At 43.5% G+C, this 24,959-nt stretch overlaps 1 protein-coding gene across 1 annotated transcript in view; it reads right to left on the reverse strand.

Moving 5' to 3' along the window:
* PROS1 (protein S) overlaps positions 1–24,959 on the reverse strand; it is a 124,105-nt gene that overhangs the window by 87,097 nt on the left and 12,049 nt on the right. The window contains exon 6 of the mRNA XM_069760982.1: positions 20,782–20,913. Coding sequence (XP_069617083.1) covers positions 20,782–20,913 — 132 coding nt within the window. The remainder of the gene's footprint in view (positions 1–20,781; positions 20,914–24,959) is intronic.

A 24,959-nucleotide genomic window follows, 5' to 3' on the forward strand; every position in this document is an offset into this window, starting at 1 on the left:
ACGGTGAATTTCCCATGTTATTAGTGTGATAAAAAATTTGTAGAATTAAAAAAAACCCTAAGGACGACCCCTGTTGAGAAGTCCTTTTAAGGACGCAGTGAGGTGGCCAAATAAATTGGACGGAGATGGGAACGCGGTGCACGGACTGGCTGGCGGCTCTCCTGAAACGAGAGTGACAGCTGCAGAGAAATACATGAAGCTGTCACACACGGGTAAGGAAAGCCGCCGGCCAGTCCGGGCATTGCGTTCCCATCTCCGCGCTCTAATACACAGGGTGGTCCAAAAGTAGGTGGACAGTATGTGCAATACGGTTATGAAGGGGGAGATTTATTAAACATGGTGTAAAGTGAAACTGACTCAGTTGCCCTTAGCAACCAATCAGATTCCACCTTTCATTTTCCAAAGAGTCTGTGAAGAATGAAAGGTGGAATCTGATTGGTTGCTAAGGGCAACTGAGTCAGTTTCACTTTGCACCATGTTTGATAAATCTCCCCCTTCATAACCCTATTACACATACTGTCCACCTACTTTTGGACCACCCTGTGTATTGACATGAGTCTTCACGTGAAACTCCCCTCCAAGAGTCCGGATACAGAGCTGCTAAGTGGCTGTCATCAAAAGCTACATTCCCCCTGCAGTCGACACTGCCGACATAATGTACAACCCAAGCTGGCTCTTCAATTACCCCACAATAACGTGATCAGCAGGGGCAAGAAAATAATGTATCTTAAAAATGAGGAATAGATTGTATTACAGGACTTTAACCCCTTCAAGACCCAGCCTATTTTGACCTTAAAGACCTTGCCGTTTTTTGCAATTCTGACCAGTGTCCCTTTATGAGGTAATAACTCAGGAACGCTTCAACGGATCCTAGCGGTTCTGAGATTGTTTTTTCGTGACATATTGGGCTTCATGTTAGTGGTAAATTTAGGTCAATAAATTCTGCATTTATTTGTGATAAACACGGAAATTTGGCGAAAATTTTGAAAATTTCGCAATTTTCACATTTTGAATTTTTATTCTGTTAAACCAGAGAGATATGTGACACAAAATAGTTAATAAATAACATTTCCCACATGTTTACTTTACATCAGCACAATTTTGGAAACAAAATTTTTTTTTGTTAGGAAGTTATAAGGGTTAAAATTCGACCAGCGATTTGTCATTTTTACAACGAAATTTACAAAACCATTTTTTTTAGGGACCACCTCACATTTGAAGTCAGTTTGAGGGGTCTATATGGCTGAAAATACCCAAAAGTGACACCATTCTAAAAACTGCACCCCTCAAGGTACTCAAAACCACATTCAAGAAGTTTATTAACCCTTCAGGTGCTTCACAGCAGCAGAAGCAACATGGAAGGAAAAAATGAACATTTAACTTTTTAGTCACAAAAATTATCTTTTAGCAACAATTTTTTTATTTTCCCAATGGTAAAAGGAGAAACTGAACCACGAAAGTTGTTGTCCAATTTGTCCTGAGTACGATGATACCTCATATGTGGGGGTAAACCACTGTTTTGGCGCACGGCAGGGCTTGGAAGGGAAGGAGCGCCATTTGACTTTTTGAATCAAAAATTGGCTCCACTCTTTAGCGGACACCATGTCACGTTTGGAGAGCCCCCGTGTGCCTAAAAATTGGAGCTCCCCCACAAGTGACCCCATTTTGGAAACTAGACGCCCCAAGGAACTTATCTAGATGCATAGTGAGCACTTTGAACCCCCAGGTGCTTCACAAATTGATCCGTAAAAATGAAAAAGTACTTTTTTTTCACAAAAAAATTCTTTTAGCCTCAATTTTTTCATTTTCACATGGGCAACAGGATAAAATGGATCCTAAAATGTGTTGGGCAATTTCTCCTGAGTACACCAATACCTCACATGTGGAGGTAAACCACTGTTTGGGCACATGGTAAGGCTCGGAAGGGAAGGAGCGCCATTTGACTTTTTGAATGAAAAATTATTTCCATCGTTAGCGGACACCATGTCGCGTTTGGATAGCTCCTGTGTGCCTAAACATTGGCGCTCCCCCACAAGTGACCCCATTTTGGAAACTAGACCCCCCAAGGAACTAATTTAGATGCCTAGTGAGCACTTTAAACCCTCAGGTGCTTCACAAATTGATCTGTAAAAATGAAAAAGTACTTTTTTTTCACAAAAAAATTCTTTTCGCCTCAATTTTTTCATTTTCACATGGGCAGTAGGATAAAATGGATCATAAAATTTGTTGGGCAATTTCTCCCGAGTACGCCGATACCTCATATGTGGGGGTAAACCACTGTTTGGGCACTCGGCAGGGCTCGGAAGAGAAGGCGCGCCATTTGACTTTTTGAATGGAAAATTAGCTCCAATTGTTAGCGGACACCATGTCGCGTTTGGAGAGCCCCTGTGTGCCTAAACATTGGAGCTCCCGCACAAGTGACCCCATTTTGGAAACTAGACCCCCCAAAGAACTTATCTAGATGCATATTGAGCACTTTAAACCCCCAGGTGCTTCACAGAAGTTTATAACGCAGAGCCATGAAAATAAAAAATAATTTTTCTTTCCTCAAAAATGATTTTTTAGCCTGGAATTTCCTATTTTGCCAAGGATAATAGGAGAAATTGGACCCCAAATATTGTTGTCCAGTTTGTCCTGAGTACGCTGATACCCCATATGTGGGGGTAAACCACTGTTTGGGCGCACGGCAGGGCTCGGAAGGGATGGCACGCCATTTGGCTTTTTAAATGGAAAATTAGCTCCAATCATTAGCGGACACCATGTCACGTTTGGAGAGCCCCTGTGTGCCTAAACATTGGAGATCCCCCAGAAATGACACCATTTTAGAAACTAGACCCCCAAAGGAACTAATCTAGATGTGTGGTGAGGACTTCACAGAAGTTTATAACGCAGAGCCATGAAAATAAAAAAAAAAATTATTTTCTCAAAAATGATCTTTTAGCCTGCAATTTTTTATTTTCCCAAGGGTAGCAGGAGAAATTTGACCCCAAAAGTTGTTGTCCAGTTTCTCCTGAGTACGCTGATACCCCATATGTGGGGGTAAATCACTGTTTGGGCACATGCCGGGGCTCGGAAGTGAAGTAGTGACGTTTTGAAATGCAGACTTTGATGGAATGCTCTGTGGGCGTCACGTTGCGTTTGCAGAGCCCCTGATGTGGCTTAACAGTAGAAACCCCCCACAAGTGACCCCATTTTGGAAACTAGACCCCCAAAGGAACTTATCTAGATGTGTGGTGAGCACTTTGAACCCCCAAGTGCTTCATAGAAGTTTATAATGCAGAGCCGTGAAAATAATAAATACGTTTTCTTTCCTCAAAAATAATTATTTAGCCCAGAATTTTTTAATTTTCCCAAGGGTAACAGGAGAAATTTGACCCCAATATTTGTTGTCCAGTTTCTCCTGAGTACGGTGATACCCCATATGTGGGGGTAAACTACTGTTTGGGCACATGCCGGGGCTTGGAATTGAAGTAGTGACGTTTTGAAATGCAGACTTTGATGGAATGCTCTGCGGGCGTCACGTTGCGTTTGCAGAGCCCCTGATGTGCCTAAACAGTAGAAACCCCCCACAAGTGACCCCATTTTGGAAACTAGACCCTGAAAGGAACTTATCTAGATGTGTGGTGAGCACTTTGAACCCCCAAGTGCTTCATAGAAGTTTATAATGCAGAGCCGTGAAAATAATAAATACGTTTTCTTTCCTCAAAAATAATTATTTAGCCCAGAATTTTTTATTTTCCCAAGGGTTACAGGAGAAACTGGACCCCAAAAGTTGTTGTCCAGTTTCTCCTGAGTACGCTGATACCCCATGAGTGGGGGTAAACCACTGTTTGGGCACACGTCGGGGCTCAGAAGGGAAGTAGTGACTTTTGAAATGCAGACTTTGATGGAATGGTCTGCGGGTGTCACGTTGCGTTTGCAGAGCCCCTGGTGTGCCTAAACAGTAGAAACCCCCCACAAGTGACCCCATTTTAGAAACTAGACCCCCCAAGGAACTTATCTAGATATGTGGTGAGCACTTTGAACCCCCAAGTGCTTCACAGACGTTTACAACGCAGAGCCGTGAAAATAAAAAATCATTTTTCTTTCCTCAAAAATTATGTTTTAGCAAGCATTTTTTTAGATTCACAAGGGTAACAGGAGAAATTGGACCCCAGTAATTGTTGCGCAGTTTGTCCTGAGTATGCTGGTACCCCATATGTGGGGGTAAACCACTGTTTGGGCACACGTCAGGGCTCGGAAGTGAGGGAGCACCATTTGACTTTTTGAATACGAGATTGGCTGGAATCAATGGTGGCGCCATGTTGCGTTTGGAGACCCCTGATGTGCCTAAACAGTGGTAACCCCTCAATTCTAACTCCAACACTAACCCCAACACACCCCTAACCCTAATCCCAACTGTAGCCATAATCCTAATCACAACCCTAACCCCAACACACCCCTAACCACAACACTAACCCCAACACACCCCTAACCCTAACCACAACCCTAATTCCAACCCTAACCCTAAGGCTATGTGCCCACGTTGCGGATTCGTGTGAGATATTTCCGCACCATTTTTGAAAAATCCGCGGGTAAAAGGCACTGTGTTTTACCTGCGGATTTTCCGCGGATTTCCAGTGTTTTTTGTGCGGATTTCACCTGCGGATTCCTATTGAGGAACAGGTGTAAAACGCTGCGGAATCCGCACAAAGAATTGACATGCTGCGGAAAATACAACGCAGCGTTCCCGCGCGGTATTTTCCGCACCATGGGCACAGCGGATTTGGTTTTTCATATGTTTACATGGTACTGTAAACCTGATGGAACACTGCTGCGAATCCGCAGCCAAATCCGCACCGTGTGCACATAGCCTAATTCTAAAGGTATGTGCACACGCTGCGGAAAACGCTGCGGATCCGCAGCAGTTTCCCATGAGTGTACAGTTCAATGTAAACCTATGGGAAACAAAAATCGCTGTACACATGCTGCAGAAAAACTGCACGGAAACGCAGCGGTTTACATTCCGCAGCATGTCACTTCTTTGTGCGGATTCCGCAGCGGTTTTACAACTGCTCCAATAGAAAATCGCAATTGTAAAACCGCAGTGAAATGCGCAGAAAAAAACGCGGTAAATCCGCCATAAATCCGCAGCGGTTTAGCACTGCGGATTTATCAAATCCGCAGCGGAAAAATCCGCAGAGGACCAGAATACGTGTGCACATTCCTAACCCTAACCCTAGCCCTAACCCTACCCCTAACCCTACCCCTAACCCTACCCCTACCCCTAACCCTACCCCTAACCCTACCCCTAACCCTACCCCTAACCCTACCCCTAACCCTAACCCTAACCCTAGCCCTACCCCTAACCCTACCCCTAACCCTACCCCTAACCCTAACCCTATTCTAACATTAGTGGAAAAAAAAAATTTCTTTATTTTTTTATTGTCCCTACCTATGGGGGTGACAAAGGGGGGGGGGGGGTCATTTATTATTTTTTTTATTTTGATCACTGAGATAGATTATATCTCAGTGATCAAAATGCACTTTGGAACGAATCTGCCGGCCGGCAGATTCGGCGGGCGCACTGCGCATGCGCCCGCCATTTTGGAAGATGGCGGCGCCCGGGAGAAGACGGACGGGACCACGGCTGGATCGGTAAGTATGATAGGGTGGGTGGGGACCACGGGGGGGGGGATCGGAGCACGGGGGGGGGGAATCGGAGCGCGGGAGGGGTGGAACGGAGCGCGGGGGGCGTGGAACGGAGCACGGGGGGGCTGGAAGGGAGCACGGGGGGGTGGAACGGAGCACGGGGGGGGGGGTGGATCGGAGTGCAGGGGGGGTGATTGGAGCACGGGGGGGTGATTGGAGCACGGGGGGAGCGGACACGAGCACGGGGGGGAGCGGAGCACTGGACGGAGGGGAGCCGGAGCAGTGTACCGGCCAGATCGGGGGGGTGGGGGGGCGATCGGAGGGGTGGGGTGGGGGCACACTAGTATTTCCAGCCATGGCCGATGATATTTCAGCATCGGCCATGGCTGGATTGTAATATTTCACCCGTTATAATGGGTGAAATATTACAAATCGCTCTGATTGGCTGTTGAAAGTGAAACAGCCAATCAGAGCGATCGTAGCCACGAGGGGGTGAAGCCACCCCCCCTGGGCTAAACTACCACTCCCCCTGTCCCTGCAGATCGGGTGAAATGGGAGTTAACCCTTTCACCCGGTCTGCAGGGACGCGATCTTTCCATGACGCCACATAGGCGTCATGGGTCGGATTGGCACCGACTTTCATGACGCCTACGTGGCGTCAAAGGTCGGGAAGGGGTTAAGCAGCAGGGGGGAGGAACACTGAGGAGCAGTCAATCAGGATAGGTGGGCAGAGACTGAATAGGAACTTTAATAAAAATTATACAGCTATTCTTACATGGATTGCTACAATAAGTACACCAGCCTCATCAGGTCAAACAGCTATTTAGTAAAGTATGCAGTTTCTAATGTGGTATCAAGAGACAGATTGTGGATTTAAATCAACTATGGGCAATATTTTGAATATTTTTTCTCTGTTTTAATGGGTTTTCTCTAACACTATAAAAGCATAAAAGGAAGACTTCCATGAAAAAGGTTTTTCATTTTCCTTTTGTTGTTGTTTTTTTTTTAAAACATAACATCCAAATAATTTTTGGCTGTTTTCGGTAGTACTATGCAATTAAAAACTACCGGTAACCACAAAATATTGTGCTTATACCAGCAGTCAACAGTTAGAGAAAAAAACTCCTGAATGGCAGATTACTATAGTAAGTTTAAAACTTGCTCTAAAAAAAAAAATCTTATTATAATAGTAAAATGAGAATTGGATTGACGGAATCATAGTTTTGTTCTCTTGGTAGGCCCAGGAAAACATGGCCTAGACAGACAGATGCTATGAAAGATTAAAAATAAAATACAGCAAAAGGACACAACATTCAAAAACATAGCAGAAAAAAGGCAGCCATGTTTACCAACACCAGGTCACAAAACGAATGCCCGAATACAGAATGCAGCAATCGCCCCTAATAAAGACGGGGGCAGCACAGGTGCAAAATATTGATGAAACATCTACTTATACACCTAACAATTCATGGAGGGGGTGGTTGCCTAGTATTAACAAATGCACACGGGTTAGGCTTGTATAGGGCGCCATTCACACAGATGTAGTGCAGTGTCTGATTAAGGGTATGTTCCCACGGTCAGTAAACGCTCCATGTTACAGCATTGTGGATGGGATTTGAAGTAATCCCATCTCTACTATGCGTGCACCGGCACCTGCGGCTTCCCTGTGGAGACGCACATGCGCCGCATCTTTCCAGACCGCAGCATGTGAATTTATCTTGCTGAGCCGCTCTGTAAGATAAATGTCCCTGTACAATGTATTGGGCGTGGTGAAATTGCACGGTTCAATGAACACATGAGGAATCACTGGCATTCAAAAGCCGGCAGCACTTTGGACGGAGTGGACATGTGCTGCATTCAAAGCGCTGCCGGTTCCTGACCGTGGGAACATACCCTCACAGCCTATTAGTGATGTCAGTGATGTCCATACTATTAGATCAGACTGCCCAGCACTATGTATGTGCACCCCACAGGGACAGGCACCCTAAATTGCAAGGCCAGCACTAAAAAGCTGAGCTTCATACAGTCCTCTACACCTGTGTGACTGGCCTTACCCATGTGCATTTTTAATATTAGGCAGCTATCCCCCTCTATGACTTGGTAGGATGTGAATGGTTGTTTCATCAGTGTTTTGCTCCTGTGATACCTCCGCCTTTGTCATGGGGGCCTGTTACATCCTGTAGTACATTGGTATTATGACTTGTTGTTGGCAAAAATGGCTACCTTTTTGCTGTCATGTTTTTTGACAAATTATATTTTAGTGGCTAAATAAAATTCCAAACAGAATAAAAATGTTGGGGTTTGTGTCAACATTTTCCAACACCCATAATATTTTATTTTTCCATCAATAGAGCGGTGTGAGGGCTTATTTTTTCGAGCAGCTGGCTGCAGTTTTTATTGGTATGATTTTGAGGCACGTACAATATTTTCATGGCTTTTTATTTCATTTGTGGGGGGAGGTGCAGTGCCCAAAATATTTTGGCATTTTATTTCTCCTTTCTTTATAGTGTTTACCTTGTAAGTTACATAATTGTATATTTTGATATATTGAACTTTTACAGATGCAGTGATTTTAAACATGCTTATTTTGTAAAAAAATTTGGGATGGAGAAAATCAGGGTGAATTTATTTTTTTATATTTTACAAGAACAATAGGGGACTTGAACCAGTGATCATTTGATCTCTTGACGAATGGGTTTCACAGGAATATTGAGAAGGTCCCAGGCTGCCATGTCAACTCACTAGGCTACGTGCAGACGTTGAGTATTTGGTCAGTATTTTTCATCAGTATTTGTAAACCAAAACCAGGAGTAGGTAAAAAGTGCAGAAGTGGTGCATGTGTGTCACAAAACTGTAGCAGGATTTCCCGGGGGCAGCAGATGACACTTTCTTGGAGATGAACCCTCAGACAATGCAGCCCCAACCCACACCTCTGATGCACAACATCCACAATGAATGGCTGAGTGACATCAGGCTGTATAAAAATTGTTGTACAAACAAAATGTCTCTTTAAAGTAGCAAACGTCTCACAGGCCGGACTGGATCATGCAGAAAAGTTCATCCCATTCCTTGTCATAGCCGTAAGTGGTTTGGTTGAAAATTTCTTCATGACTTTACAGTAATAATTAGCGAAACCCAAAAATTTTGGAAAGATTTTAAGTTCTAATGACAATTCCACTCCAGTACCGCCTGGACTTTTGCGAGATCCATGCGAAAACTGGTGGACGATAAGAAACACCCCAGAAAAGGCAGATCCTGGATCGAAATACATTTCTCTGATTTGACAAACAAATTATTTTCACTGAGTATTTGTTAAGACTTGCCTGACATGTACCTGATGTGACTAGATGTCTGGCGAATAAATCAATATGTCATCAAGATAAACTACCACAAATCTACGTGCCAGATGACAGAAAATGTCATTTACAAAGTGCTGAAAAATGGCAGGAGCATTAGTCAACCCAAATGGCAAGAAGGTTTTCATAGTGTCCCTCGGGTGTGTTAAAAGCAGTCTTCCACTCATCCCCCTCCTTAATATGGATGAGATCATAAGACCCCTGGGGTCCAGTTTGGAAAACCATATAGCCCCGATGGTCTGATTAAAGAGATCCGGAATGAGAGGAAGAGGATAAGGATCCCAAACCGTGATCTGATTTAGTTCTTGGAAATCTAAGCAGGGAAGTATCACCCCCCCCCCCCCCCTCAACTTTTTTCCTAACAAAGAAAAATGTTGGTGCAACGAGAGATGAGGAGGGTCTGATATTACCTTAGCTAGACTTTCTGTGATATAGCCCTTCAAGGCCTGCCTCCCTGGACCTTAATAACCTGCTCTTAGGCAACTCGGCCCCAAAAATTAAATTAATGGAGCAATCATATGGTCATATGCGCAGACACCAGAAGCTACTAACTGATAGCCCCTAACGGGACTCCTGCACCTCTCCAGGGATTTGTGCCCTCCTCTCCATATCTACTGTTAGAAGTATGGTTTGAGAAAGACCCAGTGGGTCGAAACGTTACCTTGCAACACTGTGGTGATATTTCTATTTTTGGTGTTTTTTCAAAATAAAAAAAACCGCGTGTTTGGCTAACAATATTCTGAAGACATCTTTCTTGAGTGCGACTGTTGATGTTCATAAGAGGAGTGGTCAACACAGAACAGCTGAGGCCATTCAGGACGGAGAGCTCCAGAAGATAGAGAGAACTGGTTAACCCTTACAATAACGGAGCAAGGAAGACCTGCACTGCTAATAGGAAGGTAAAACAGATCTAATAAAGTGCAGGGGTTTGTGTAACTAGACGCCATGATCTTCTGGCCCCTCTCTGTCGAGGTATCCCCGTTACAACATGTTTCTACTATACTTTCCTCCAATTGCTCCAACTCTGGTTTTGGCTTACAAATACTGAGGTAAAAATATCACTAACTACTTGTGATACCTGGCTTTAACATTCCAAGATCATATGGCTGAGTGGCCCAGTGGCTCCCCGATAGTCCCAGAGCAATACCCCAACTTTACCGGACAAAATACTAGTCTCACAAAGTATCGTCACTGAACTATGGACTAGCTTTTCCAGTTTTTAGCAGCAGTCTTAGATTTCTCAGATCTTATCATCGCAGAGCTATATTTCAGCTTTCCTCGTGTCAGCAGCAGACTCATTAAATATCATTTGGTTATAGTCCATTTTCCCAAAACAATTTCGTTTGGAGGACTTTGGTTTTGCAAAATATGTAATTTGCTGTTTTTTTACTGACATGAAAACATAAGACAAAATGGTCTTTTTGCACAGGTTGTTGTTTGTCAAAACTACTTTTTATAGAAATGCTCATTTCCTCCTGATTACTGGACAATTTACAAAGGGAACAATGAGCACAAACAAGCAGTGATCGTAGGTCTGCAGATTGCATTTATTTTAAAGGGAACCTGTCACCCCCAAAATCAATGAAGAGCTAAGCCCACTGGCAGTACTTTGCTCTGCCCAGCGTGAAGACAGGAAGAGGACGTCATCGTAAGAAGATGTGAAACCCCGGACCGGACCGTGACGCCCATCGGATCGGACTGCAGCGGGAACGCCCCTGGGTGAGTATAATCTAACCTCTTTTTCACCCCAAAGCCTGTTTTCACCTAAGTGACAGGGCCAATTTTTACAATTCTGACCACTGTCACTTTATGAGGTCATAACTCTGAAACGCTTCAACGGATCCTGGTGATTCTGACACTGTTTTCTCGTGACATATTGTACTTCATGATAGTGGTAAAACTTCTTCGATATGACTTGCATTTATTTGTGAAAAAAACAAAAATTTGTCGGAAATTATGAAAATTTAGCAATTTTCAAACTCTTAGTTTTTATGCCCTTAAATTAGAGAGTTATATCACATAATATAGTGAATAAACAACATTTCCCACATGTCTGCTTTACATCAGCACAATTTTGTAAAGATAATTTTTTTTTTGTTAGGGAGTTATAAGGGTTAAAAGTTGACCAGCGATTTCTCATTTTTGCAACAAAATTTGCAAAACCATTTTTTTACGGACCACCTCACACTTGAAGTGACTTTGAGGGGTCTATATGACAGAAAATGCCCAAAAGTGACACCATTCTAAAAACTGCACCCCTCAAGGTACTCAAAACCACATTCAAAAAGTTTATTAACCCTTCAGGTGCTTCACAGGAATTTTTTGAATGTTTAAAAAAATTGAACATTTAACTTTTTTTTCACAAAATTTTTACTTCAGGTCCAATTTGTTTCATTTTACCAAGGGTAACAGGAGAAATTGGACCACAAACGTCGTTGTACAATTTGTCCTGAGTACGCCGATACCCCATATGTGGGGGTAAACCACTGTTTGGGCACATGGCAGAGCTCGGAAGGGAAGGAGCGCCATTTGACTTTTCAATGCAAGATTTGCTGGAATTGAGATCGGAGCCCATGTCACGATTGGAGAGCCCCTGATGTGCGTAAACAGTGGAAACCCCCACAAGTGACACCATTTTGGAAAGTAGACCCCCTAAGGAACTAATCTAGATGTGTGGTAAGCACTTTGAACCTCCAAGTGCTTCACAGAAGTTTATAATGTAGAGCCGTAAAAAAAATTTCATATTAATTTTCACAAAAAATGATCTTTTTGCCCCAAATTTTTTATTTTCCCAAGGGTAACAGGATAAATTGGACCCCAAAAGTTGTTGTGCTATTTGTCCTGAGTACGCCGATACTTCATATATGGGGATAAACCACTGTTTGAGCGCATGGCAGAGCTCGGAAGGGAAGGAGTGCCATTTGACTTTTCAATGCAAAATTGGCTGGAATTGAGATCGGACGCCATGTCGCATTTGGAGAGCCCCTGACGTGCCTTAACAGTGGAAACCCCCCACAAGTGACCCCATTTTGGAAAGAAGACCCCCTAAGGAACTTATCTAGATGTGTGGTGAGCACTTTTAACCCCCAATTGTTTCACTAAAGTTTAGAATGTAGCATTGTGAAAATTAAAAAATCATTTTTTCTTTCCACAAAATGATGTTTTAGCCCGCAATTTTTTTTTCCCCAAGGGTAACAGGAGAAATTGGACCACAAATGTTATTGTCCAAATTGTCCTGAGTACGCTGATACCCCACATGTGGGGGGAAACCACCGTTTGAGTGCATGGCAGAGCTCGGAAGGGAAGGAGCACCGTTTGAAATGCAGACTTAGATGGAATGGACTGCAGGTGTCATGTTGCATTTGCAGAGCCCCTGATGTACCTAAACAGTAGAAACCCACCACAAGTGACCCCATATTGGAAACTAGACCCCCCAAGGAACTTATCTAGATGTGTTGTGAGAGCTTTGAACCAACACGTGTTTCACTACAGTTTATAACGCAGAGCCGTGAAAATAAAAAATATTTTTTTTCCACGAAAATGATATTTTAGCCCCCACGTTTTTATTTTCCCAAGGGTAACAGGACAAATTAGACCCCAAAAGTTGTTGTCCAACTTGTCCTGAGAACGCTGATACCCCATATGTTGGGGGGAACCACTGTTTGGGTGCACGGCAGAGCTCGGAAGGGAAGGAGCGCCATTTGAAATGCAGACTTAGATGGATTGGTCTGCAGGCGTCATGTTGCATTTGCAGAGCCCCTGATGTACCTAAACAGTAGAAACCCCCCACAATTGACCCCATTTTGGAAACTAGACCCCCCAGGGAACTCATCTAGATGTATTGTGAGAGCTTTGAACCAACAAGTGTTTCACTACAGTTTATAACGCAGAGCCGTGAAAATAAAAAATATTTTTTTTTCCACGAAAATGATATTTTATCCCCTATGTTTTTATTTTCCCAAGGGTAACAGGACAAATTGGACCCCAAAAGTTGTTGTCCAACTTGTCCTGAGAACGCTGATACCCCATATGTTGGGGGGAACCACTGTTTGGGCGCACAGGAGAACTCGGAAGGAAAGGAGCACTGTTTTACTTTTTCAAAGCAGAATTGGCTGGAATTGAGATCGGACGCCATGTCGCGTTTGGAGAGCCCCTAATGTGCCTAAACAGTGGAAACCCCCAATTATAACTGAAACCCTAACCCCAACCCTAACCCTAGCCCTAACCCTAACCCTAGCCCTAACCCTAGCCCTAACCCTAGCTTGTTGTGAATTCTGTGGCTGAATTCACTCCTGTGGTCACAAGTGGTACTGCAGCTTCTGAGCTTCCTCCCTCAGGTGTTCTGGTGAGCTCGTTGGCTGCTTTGTTATTTAACTCCACCTGATTCTGTCTTCCTTGCTCCTTGTCAATGTTCCAGTGTTGGACCTGAGCTTCTGGATCTTTCCTGTGGCCTGCTGCTCTGCTTAGATAAGTGTTTCTTTGCTTTTGTTGCTACTTTTTCTGTCCAGCTTGTCTATTCGTTTTTGCTGGAAGCTCTGAGACGCAAAGGGTGCACCGCCGTGCCGTTAGTTCGGCACGGTGGGTCTTTTTGCCCCCTTTGCGTGGTTTTTTGCTTTAGGGTTTTTTGTAGACTGCAAAGTTCTCTTTGCTATCCTCGCTCTATCTAGAATATCGGGCCTCACTTTGCTGAATCTATTTCATCCCTACGTTTGTCTTTTCATCTTGCTAACAGTCATTATATGTGGGGGGCTGCCTTTTCCTTTGGGGTATTTCTCTGAGGCAAGTCAGGCTTGTTTTTCTATCTTCAGGCTAGTCAGCTCCTCAGGCTGTGCCGAGTTGCATAGGTAGTGACAGGCGCAATCCACAGCTGCCTTTAGTTGTGTTTAGGATAGGTTCAGGTATTGCGGTCTACAGAGATTCCACGTCTCAGAGCTCGTTCTATTGTTTTTGGGTTATTATCAAATCACTGTATGTGCTCTGATTGCTGGCACACTGTGTCACTGGATTGCCTACATAACAGTACAAGGAGCCAACCTAATGATTCTCAATAGAGGGAAAAAAGAAGTTCTGACATCATTTTTTTTTCTCAGCTCTGTGTTCAGTCTTTTTTTTCCCCTAGACATTTGGGTGTTTCAGGACACAGGTGTGGACATGGATATTCAGGGTCTGTGCTCTTCAATGGATAATCTCGTTACAAATGTACAAAGGATTCAAGATACTATTGATCAGAAATCTATGTTAGAACCAAGAATTCCTATTCCTGATTTGTTTTTTTGGTGATAGAACTAAGTTTCTTAATTTCAAAAATAATTGTAAGCTATTTCTGGCCTTGAAACCTCATTCTTCTGGTAATCCTATTCAACAGGTTTTGATTATTATTTCTTTTTTGCGCGGCGACCCTCAGGACTGGGCATTTTCTCTTGCGCCAGGAGACCCTGCATTGAGTAATGTAAATGCGTTTTTCCTGGCGCTCGGATTGCTTTACGATGAGCCTAATTCAGTGGATCAGGCTGAGAAAAATTTGCTGGCTTTGTGCCAGGGTCAGGATGATATAGAAGTATATTGTCAGAAATTTAGGAAGTGGTCTGTACTCACTCTGTGTAATGAATCTGCGCTGGCAGCTTTGTTCAGAAAGGGTCTCTCTGAGGCTCTTAAGGATGTCATGGTGGGTTTTCCTATGCCTGCTGGTTTGAATGAGTCTATGTCTTTGGCCATTCAGATCGGTCGACGCTTGCGCGAGCGTAAATCTGTGCACCATTTGGCGGTATTGTCTAAGATTAAACCTGAGCCTATGCAGTGCGATAGGACTATGACCAGAGTTGAACGGCAAGAACACAGACGTCTGAATGGTCTGTGTTTCTACTGTGGTGATTCCACTCATGCTATTTCTGATTGTCCTAAGCGCACTAAGCGGTTCGATAGGTCTGCCGTCATTGGTACTGTACAATCCAAATTCCTTCTGTCCATTACCTTGATATGCTCTTTGTCATCGTATTCTGTCATGGCGTTTGTGGATTCAGGCGCTGCCCTGAATCTGATGGATTTGGATTATGCTAAACGTTGTGGGTTTTTCTTGGAGCCTTTGCGGTGTCCTATTCCGTTGAGAGGAATTGATGCTACACCTTTGGCCAAGAATAAACCTCAGTACTGGACCCAGCTGACCATGTGCATGGCTCCTGCACATAAGGAAGTTATTCGCTTTCTGGTGCTACATAATCTGCATGATGTGGTCGTGTTGGGGTTGCCATGGCTGCAAACCCATAATCCAGTATTGGATTGGAACTCTATGTCGGTATCCAGCTGGGGTTGTCAGGGGGTACATGGTGATGTTCCATTTTTGTCTATTTCGTCATCCACTCCTTCTGAGGTCCCAGAGTTCTTGTCTGATTATCAGGATGTATTTGAAGAGCCCAAGTCCGATGCCCTACCTCCGCATAGGGATTGTGATTGTGCTATCAATTTGATTCCTGGTAGTAAGTTCCCTAAAGGTCGATTATTTAATTTATCTGTGCCTGAACACTCCGCTATGCGCAGTTATGTGAAGGAATCCCTGGAGAAGGGACATATTCGCCCATCGTCATCACCACTGGGAGCAGGGTTCTTTTTCGTAGCCAAGAAGGATGGTTCGCTGAGACCATGTATTGATTACCGCCTTCTTAATAAGATCACTGTTAAATTTCAGTATCCCCTGCCATTGTTATCTGACTTGTTTGCTCGGATTAAGGGGGCTAGTTGGTTCACTAAGATAGATCTTCGTGGTGCGTATAATCTGGTGAGAATCAGGCAAGGTGATGAATGGAAAACTGCATTTAATACGCCCGAGGGTCATTTTGAGTATCTAGTGATGCCGTTCGGACTTGCCAATGCTCCATCTGTGTTTCAGTCTTTTATGCATGACATCTTCCGTGAGTATCTGGATAAATTCCTGATTGTTTACTTGGATGACATTTTGATCTTCTCAGATGATTGGGACTCTCATGTGAAGCAGGTCAGAATGGTTTTCCAGGTCCTGCGTGCTAATTCTTTGTTTGTGAAGGGATCAAAGTGTCTCTTCGGTGTGCAGAAAGTTTCATTTTTGGGGTTCATCTTTTCCCCTTCTACTATCGAGATGGATCCGGTTAAGGTCCAAGCCATCCAGGATTGGACTCAGCCGACATCTCTGAAAAGTCTGCAAAAATTCCTGGGCTTTGCTAATTTTTATCGTCGCTTCATCTGTAATTTTTCTAGCATTGCCAAACCATTGACCGATTTGACCAAGAAGGGTGCTGATTTGGTTAATTGGTCTTCTGCTGCTGTGGAAGCTTTTCAGGAGTTGAAGCATCGTTTTTGTTCTGCCCCTGTGTTGTGTCAACCAGATGTTTCTCTTCCGTTCCAGGTCGAGGTTGATGCTTCTGAGATTGGAGCAGGGGCGGTTTTGTCACAGAGAGGTTCTGGTTGCTCAGTGTTGAAACCATGTGCTTTCTTTTCCAGGAAGTTTTCGGCTGCTGAGCGTAATTATGATGTGGGCAACCGAGAGTTGCTGGCCATGAAATGGGCATTCGAGGAATGGCGTCATTGGCTTGAAGGAGCTAAGCATCGCGTGGTGGTATTGACTGATCATAAGAACCTTACTTATCTCGAGTCTGCCAAGCGCTTGAATCCTAGACAGGCCCGTTGGTCGTTGTTTTTTGCCCGCTTCGATTTTGTGATTTCGTACCTTCCGGGCTCTAAAAATGTTAAGGCGGATGCTCTGTCTAGGAGTTTTGTGCCCGACTCTCCGGGTTTGTCTGAGCCGGCGAGTATCCTCAAGGAAGGAGTCATTGTGTCTGCCATCTCCCCTGATTTGCGGCGAGTGTTGCAAAAATTTCAGGCGAATAAACCTGATCGTTGTCCTGCGGAGAAACTGTTCGTCCCTGATAGGTGGACTACTAAAGTTATCTCTGAACTTCATTGTTCGGTGTTGGCTGGTCATCCTGGAATATTTGGTCCCAGAGAGTTAGTGGCTAGATCCTTCTGGTGGCCATCTCTGTCACGGGATGTACGTACTTTTGTGCAGTCCTGTGGGATTTGTGCTAGGGCTAAGCCCTGCTGTTCACGTGCCAGTGGGTTGCTTTTGCCCTTGCCGGTCCCAAAGAGGCCTTGGACACATATTTTGATGGATTTCATTTCTGACCTTCCCGTTTCTCAAAAGATGTCAGTCATTTTGGTGGTCTGTGATCGCTTTTCTAAAATGGTCCATCTGGTGCCCTTGGTTAAATTGCCTTCCTCCTCTGATTTGGTGCCTTTGTTCTTCCAGCATGTGGTTCGTTTGCATGGCATTCCTGAGAATATTGTTTCTGACAGAGGTTCCCAGTTTGTTTCGAGGTTTTGGCGAGCCTTTTTTGGCAGGATGGGCATTGACCTGACTTTTTCCTCGGCTTTCCATCCTCAGACTAATGGCCAGACCGAACGAACCAATCAGACCTTGGCGACATATCTGAGATGTTTTGTTTCTGCAGACCAGGATGATTGGGTGTCCTTTTTGCCGTTGGCTGAGTTCGCCCTTAATAATCGGGCCAGCTCGGCTACCTTGGTCTCTCCATTTTTCTGCAATTCTGGGTTCCATCCTCGTTTCTCTTCAGGACAGGTTGAGTCTTCGGACTGTCCTGGTGTGGATTCTGTGGTGGACAGGTTGCAGCAGATCTGGACTCAGGTAGTGGACAATTTGGCCTTGTCCCAGGAGAAGGCTCAACTTTTCGCTAATCGCAGACGCCGTGTGGGTCCCCGACTTCGTGTTGGGGATCTGGTTTGGCTATCTTCTCGTCATATTCCTATGAAGGTTTCCTCTCCTAAATTTAAACCTCGTTTTATTGGTCCGTATAGGATTTCTGAGATTCTCAATCCTGTGTCTTTTCGTCTGACCCTCCCAGACTCCTTTTCCATACATAATGTATTCCATAGGTCGTTGTTGCGGAGATACGTGGCACCTATGGTTCCATCTGTTGAACCTCCTGCCCTGGTTTTGGTGGAGGGGGAATTGAAGTATATTGTGGAGAAAATTTTGGATTCTCGTGTTTCTAGACGGAAACTCCAGTATCTGGTTAAATGGAAGGGTTATGCTCAGGAAGATAATTCCTGGGTTTTTGCCTCTGATGTCCATGCTCCAGATCTTGTTCGTGCCTTTCATGTGGCTCATCCTGGTCGGCCTGGGGGCTCTGGTGAGGGTTCGGTGACCCCTCCTCAAGGGGGGGGTACTGTTGTGAATTCTGTGGCTGAATTCACTCCTGTGGTCACAAGTGGTACTGCAGCTTCTGAGCTTCCTCCCTCAGGTGTTCTGGTGAGCTCGTTGGCTGCTTTGTTATTTAACTCCACCTGATTCTGTCTTCCTTGCTCCTTGTCAATGTTCCAGTGTTGGACCTGAGCTTCTGGATCTTTCCTGTGGCCTGCTGCTCTGCTTAGATAAGTGTTTCTTTGCTTTTGTTGCTACTTTTTCTGTCCAGCTTGTCTATTCGTTTTTGCTGGAAGCTCTGAGACGCAAAGGGTGCACCGCCGTGCCGTTAGTTCGGCACGGTGGGTCTTTTTGCCCCCTTTGCGTGGTTTTTTGCTTTAGGGTTTTTTGTAGACTGCAAAGTTCTCTTTGCTATCCTCGCTCTATCTAGAATATCGGGCCTCACTTTGCTGAATCTATTTCATCCCTACGTTTGTCTTTTCATCTTGCTAACAGTCATTATATGTGGGGGGCTGCCTTTTCCTTTGGGGTATTTCTCTGAGGCAAGTCAGGCTTGTTTTTCTATCTTCAGGCTAGTCAGCTCCTCAGGCTGTGCCGAGTTGCATAGGTAGTGACAGGCGCAATCCACAGCTGCCTTTAGTTGTGTTTAGGATAGGTTCAGGTATTGCGGTCTACAGAGATTCCACGTCTCAGAGATCGTTCTATTGTTTTTGGGTTATTATCAAATCACTGTATGTGCTCTGATTGCTGGCACACTGTGTCACTGGATTGCCTACATAACACTAGCCCTAACCCTAGCCCTAACGGGAAAATGGAAATAAATACATTTTTTTACATTTTATTATTTTTCCTTAACTAAGGGGGTGATGAAGGGGGGTTTGATTTACTTTTATAGCGGTTTTTTGGCGGATTTTAAGGGTTGGCAGCTGTCACACACTAAAAGACGCTTTTTATTGCAAAAAATAGTTTTTGCATCACCACATTTTGAGAGCTATAATTTATCCATATATTGGCCCACAGAGTCATGTGAGATCTTGTTTTTTGCGGGACGAGTTGACGTTTTTATTGGTAACATTTTCGGGCAGATGATCGCTTTTTATTCCGATTTTTGGGAGGCGGAATGAACAAAAACCAGCAATTCCTGAATTTCTTTTAGGGGGGGCATTTATACCGTTCCACGTGTGGTAAAATGGATAAAGCAATTTTATTCTTCAGGTCAGTACGATTACAGCGATACCTCATTTATGTAATTTTTTTAATGTTTTGGTGCTTTTACACAATAAAAACTATTTTATATAAAAAAAATAATTGTTTTTGCATCGCATTATTCTGAGAGCTATAACTTTTTTATTTTTCTGTTGATGATGCTGTATGGCGGCTTTTTTTTGGCGAGACAAGATGACGTTTTCAGCGGTACCATGGTTATTTATATCCGTCGTTTTGATCGCGTGTTATTCCACTTTTTGTTCGCCTGTATGATAATAAAGCAATGTTTTTTGCCTTGTTTTTTATTTTTTTTTTTTGCGGTGCTCACTGAAGGGGTTAACTAGTGGGATAGTTTTATAGAGCGGGTCGTTACGGACGCGGCGATACCAAATATGTGTACTTTTATTGTTTTTTTTTAATTTACATAAATAAATGGATTTATTGGGAAATGTTTTTTGTTTTTTTTATTTGGGGATTTTTTATTTTTTTTTTACACATTCTATTTTTTTTTTTTAACTTTCTACCATTGTCCCAGGGTGGGACATCTCTGTATTAGATCAGATCGTTGATAGTACACTGTCAGATCAACGATCTGACAGGCAGTTTAGCTGGCTTTCCGGCGCCTGCTCTCAGCAACTCTTAGCAGGCACCGGCTAGCCAGGTCATTTCATGACCCGGAAGGAGTCCGGCGGCCATCTTGGATCCGGGGACTCCTTCCGGGTCACCGGAGCAACGCGATCTCATTGCGTTGCTCCGGTGGGAGAGCGCAGGGAGCCTCCGTCCCTGCGCGATCCCCCTCTATGCCGCTGTCACTACTGACAGCGGCATCAGAGGGGTTAAATGCTCACGATCGGCGATAGCGCCGATCGTGGGCATTGCTGCGTGGTGTCAGCTGTCATATACAGCTGACACCCGCACCCGATGACCGCGGCGCTCAGCGCGAGACCGCGGTGATCGGTGCGCCGTACTAGTACTGCTGCTGGCACAAATGCAGTGCCGGCAGCGCAGTACTAGTACGGCGCGTGGCGCGAAGGGGTTAAGGATACATCAGGGGCTTATCTTCAGCATTACAGAATGCTGTAGATAAGCCCCTGATGTTGGTGGACTTAGCTCATCTTCGATTTTGGGGGTGACAGGTTCCCTTTAAATAAGGAATTAAAATCACTGACTGTCGGCAGCACACTACTCGTGTAGAGAAATGTGCTGAAGACAATCAGGCAAACTGTATGGATAGAAACAATTATTCCTTCCCATTTTGTCAGCTTGTTCATGAATTTATCTACCCATGTAAACAGGTGGAAAAAAAGCCCTTTACATTCATTCCTGCTGATATTTTCTACCTAATATCTCTGGGCAAAGTATAACGAAGATCGCGATACAAAAACAGGTGTAAGCACGTACCGTTACAGGTGTGCTTGTCAGGAAGCAGATAGTAGCCGTCGTCACAGGCACAGCGATAACTTCCAGGGATGTTCACACATCGCTGATTGCAGCCGCCCTTCACTTTTTCTGGATCCTCACATTCATTAATGTCTGAAATGAAAATCAAATGTTTAAAGAGAATCACTTTTAGTGGAACTGATCAGTCTAAGGACAGGATCACACTCCGCATTTTCTCCACCTTCAGGTTTGAAATGCGTCGCCATGTCGTTTCCTGCTCCCCACATTGTGCCATGAATTTCTTGGATTTTTAATTGTTTTAAAATACATTTTTTTTTAAGTTTTATAATTATTGCCAGAAGCTGGAATGTTTTCCTTTTTTGCTTATTTTTTTTAGTACAGAAAAAGACATAACATATAAAACACTTAAAAATAGGGGATAACATATGCAAAGACCGCTACAAAACTCAGGATAGTAAACAAGAGCTCTTCCAACAGGCCAAAACGCAAAACAGGAAAGTGTCTGAGGACATCAAATATGGTAAGTAAACTGTTCCGTAAGAAGGGCCAAGTCCTAAAAGGTGTATATACACATGCACTGGCTCATTAAATATACAATTATAGCACCTCATATTACTATATTATATTAATATTTCAAACAATATTTATACTGGCAAAGTGGTAAATCAGATCCTACATGGAAAACAAGCTCATGTAAGATGAGCTGCAGACTATAAGATGAAAAAAATTCATTCAAAGTAATTGGCACAGGTCATTAATAAAGCGGCATAGTGCAAAGGCATCGAAAAGTGCGGTGCAACAAAGGGCGCTACTTCAATAGTGCATACAGACAGTATATACTGACGTTAGGCACATTACTTACCTGAAGCAATGCTAAGACCAAGCATAACTATAGTGCACATGAAATAGGCTACTGAATACAACCTGATCGCTAGCAATGGCTACTCACAATTACAATTTCCAGCATTGGGAACAATGCCCACTGTTTTCTAATTCAATACATGAAGAGAAATGAATATAATCTGTAAGTACTTTACAGAAAATAACAAAAGGTGAAGATTGTGCTGTTCTATAAACCAGCAGTGTCTGCACTTGTCTTTATAAACTCACAATACGTCCTTATTTTTGAGGATTTGTCATTCCTGGGAATCACTGACCTAATATTTAGTTGTTACCCACAGTTTCTTAGAACTGCCTCACATCTATGTTGCATGGAGTCACCAACTTCTGGCCCCCGTCACCCGTTATTTCAGCCCCGGATGCTTGGACTACATCCCACAATTCTTGGGCATTTCTTGGCTTTGCCTCAGAAACGGCATTTTTAATGTCACCCCACAAGTGATCTATCGGATTAAGGTCCGGGGATTGGGTCGGCCGCTCCATAACCTCAATTTTGTTAGACTGGAACCAAGATTTTGCTCGTTTACCGTTGTGTTTGGGGTCGTTGTCTTGTTGAAACCATTTCCAGGGATTGTCCTCTTCAGCGTAAGGCAACAGGACCTCTTCATGTATCTGCAGACTGGTCCCTGATCCCTGGTGTGCGGTAAATCGGTCCGGCGCCATAGTAAGAGAAACCTGCCCATATGATGATGGCACCACCATGCGTCACTGTCTGCAGAGTGTACTGCGGCCTGAATGCAGAGTTTGGGGGTCATTTGACGAACTGTCTGCGGCTCTTAGACCCCAAAAGATAAGTTTACTTTCATCAGTCCACAAAATGTTTCTCCATTTCTTTTTAGGCTAGTTGATGTGTTCTTTGGCAAATTTGTTTTCCACTTGGGTGGATATGTGTCCTGCTTTCAATGAGTATTAAATAAAAAATTTGATACTTTAGGATTTATGTGATACGTGATAGCAAAAGCCCCAACGCGCGTTTCGCGTCAGGCTTCTTCCTGGGGGCATTAGGTTTTTTTTTTCACGAATATGTTTGCTCATTTCCGCAATTATGTAAGCAATGGAAATTATTCTTATTCTTACAGTGAATAAGACCAGGTACATTTATAATGTATTTCTCTACTGTGTGTTTGTGTTCTGTATAGATTTACTTTGCAAAAACAAAAGATAAAACATTTAGTTTTATAACTTGTTAATTAGGAACCCTATGGTGGACCCCCTCTAATGCTAAACACTGGGGGCTCTAATTCCCTGCATCGAGCCAATCCCATAAAACAGTGGAAACAGTAAGGACATATATACGCATACAGTGCCATATGTCGTCATGTAACTGAATAAATAATACTGTGTAGACTACGGGGTCTTTTTGCAAGATTCCTATGCATAAAAGACGCAGTTGACTGCACTTATATATACAGTCAAAATAATGTAGACCTCGGTATATCAGCCTGGCGGAGGTCAGAAGGGGACTCGGGATAGGGGCTGCAGGTGCGTTTCTCGCAGGTTAGATAGCGGCATTGATGGGTGCAATATACTAGACAAGTCCATTCTTGACGTTGATGTGTAGGAGACAGAAAAAAATGGGAAAGGGTAAAGATCTGAGAGGCTATGACAAGGGCTAAACTGTGATGTCTAGACCCTGGGTCAGAGCTCCTTGAAAGCGGCCGGCCCTACACAATTTTAGACAGGTGACTGTAATGTTATGGCTGTCAGTGTTCATCTGGACATGTCCCTATACTGAGTCATGACATTCAGACAGAAAACATCCATTATTTACATTGCTGGCTGCAATCATAGGGCTAGATGACATTGCACAATAGCAGAAAAGGTTTATATAGAAAAAAAAAAACAACCTTTATTTTATTTTCATGATATCGCTAACTAGTTGTATTTCTAACAAAAAGGGAAAGGACTTTTACAACAATTAATCAATAGAAACAGATGAGCTGTGTCTTAAATCTGTAAAAATAAATTCTAGATTACTTAGAAAAATTAAATTAAAGGGGCTTTGCCACAAACAGAGTACATTTTCATCAATAGATTTTGGAATAATAATAATTTCCACAATTGAATGATTTTTTTTAATGTTCCTGTGCTGAGATAATCCTATAAATGCCCCTGCTGTGTACTGTGTAATGGCTGTGTCTGACCGTGCAGGAACATGATCTGATCATACCACAGCTCCTGGGCAGGGGAGGAAGCAAAAGAGTATACAGACAGGACAGCCGGGGATCACAGTTGCTGCTTTATGTGATGCATTTCCCTGCCTTTTTCGAAGCAATGTTTTACCTCACAGAAACAATCATCTGTGATACCCAAATGTCTTGTCTGTATACTCTTCCTGCACGGTCAGACACGGCCATTACACAGTACACAGCAGGGGCACATTTATAAGATTATCTCAGCACAGGAACATTTTTTAATTACATCCAATTGTGGAAATTACATATATTCAAAGATCTATTCATTAAAATATTTACTAAAATGAAGTTTGTTTATGGGAAACATCATTTAAGGGGTTCTATGCTATCCACAGAATATAATCACTTTGCGACTACAATTGTGACCCTCTTATTCGGAGTACTGGGTACAGTCCTTCCTTGAACATTCTCACTAGCGCAACGTAATATACCTCCTTAACATCTATGCAAAACACCAGGCAGGATGCTCCCTCAGTTATTAACTGCACTGTAAGGTCTTATCACCTGACATCACCTGATAGTGTAATGGGCCCACATATTCCTCCATACAGTATACTTGTCCCCAAATAGTTGTCCTTCATACAGTATTATGGGCCCCAGATAGTTCTCCATACAATATTATGGGCCCCAGATAGTTCTCCATACAGTATACTTATCCCCAGATAGTTCTCCATACAATATTATGGGCCCCAGATAGTTCTCCATACAGTATACTTATCCCCAGATAGTTCTCCATACAATATTATGGGCCCCAGATAGTTCTCCATACAGTATACTTATCCCCAGATAGTTCTCCATACAATATTATGGGCCCCAGATAGTTCTCCATACAGTATACTTATCCCCAGATAGTTCTCCATACAATATTATGGGCCCCAGATAGTTCTCCATACAGTATACTTATCCCCAGATAGTTCTCCATACAATATTATGGGCCCCAGATAGTTCTCCATACAGTATACTTATCCCCAGATAGTTCTCCATACAATATTATGGGCCCCAGATAGTTCTCCATACAGTATACTTATCCCCAGATAGTTCTCCATACAATATTATGGACCCCCGATAGTCCTCCATATAGTA

The sequence above is a fragment of the Ranitomeya imitator genome, chromosome 3 (genome assembly GCF_032444005.1).
Source record: "Ranitomeya imitator isolate aRanImi1 chromosome 3, aRanImi1.pri, whole genome shotgun sequence".
NCBI classification, from domain to species: Eukaryota; Metazoa; Chordata; class Amphibia; order Anura; family Dendrobatidae; genus Ranitomeya; species Ranitomeya imitator.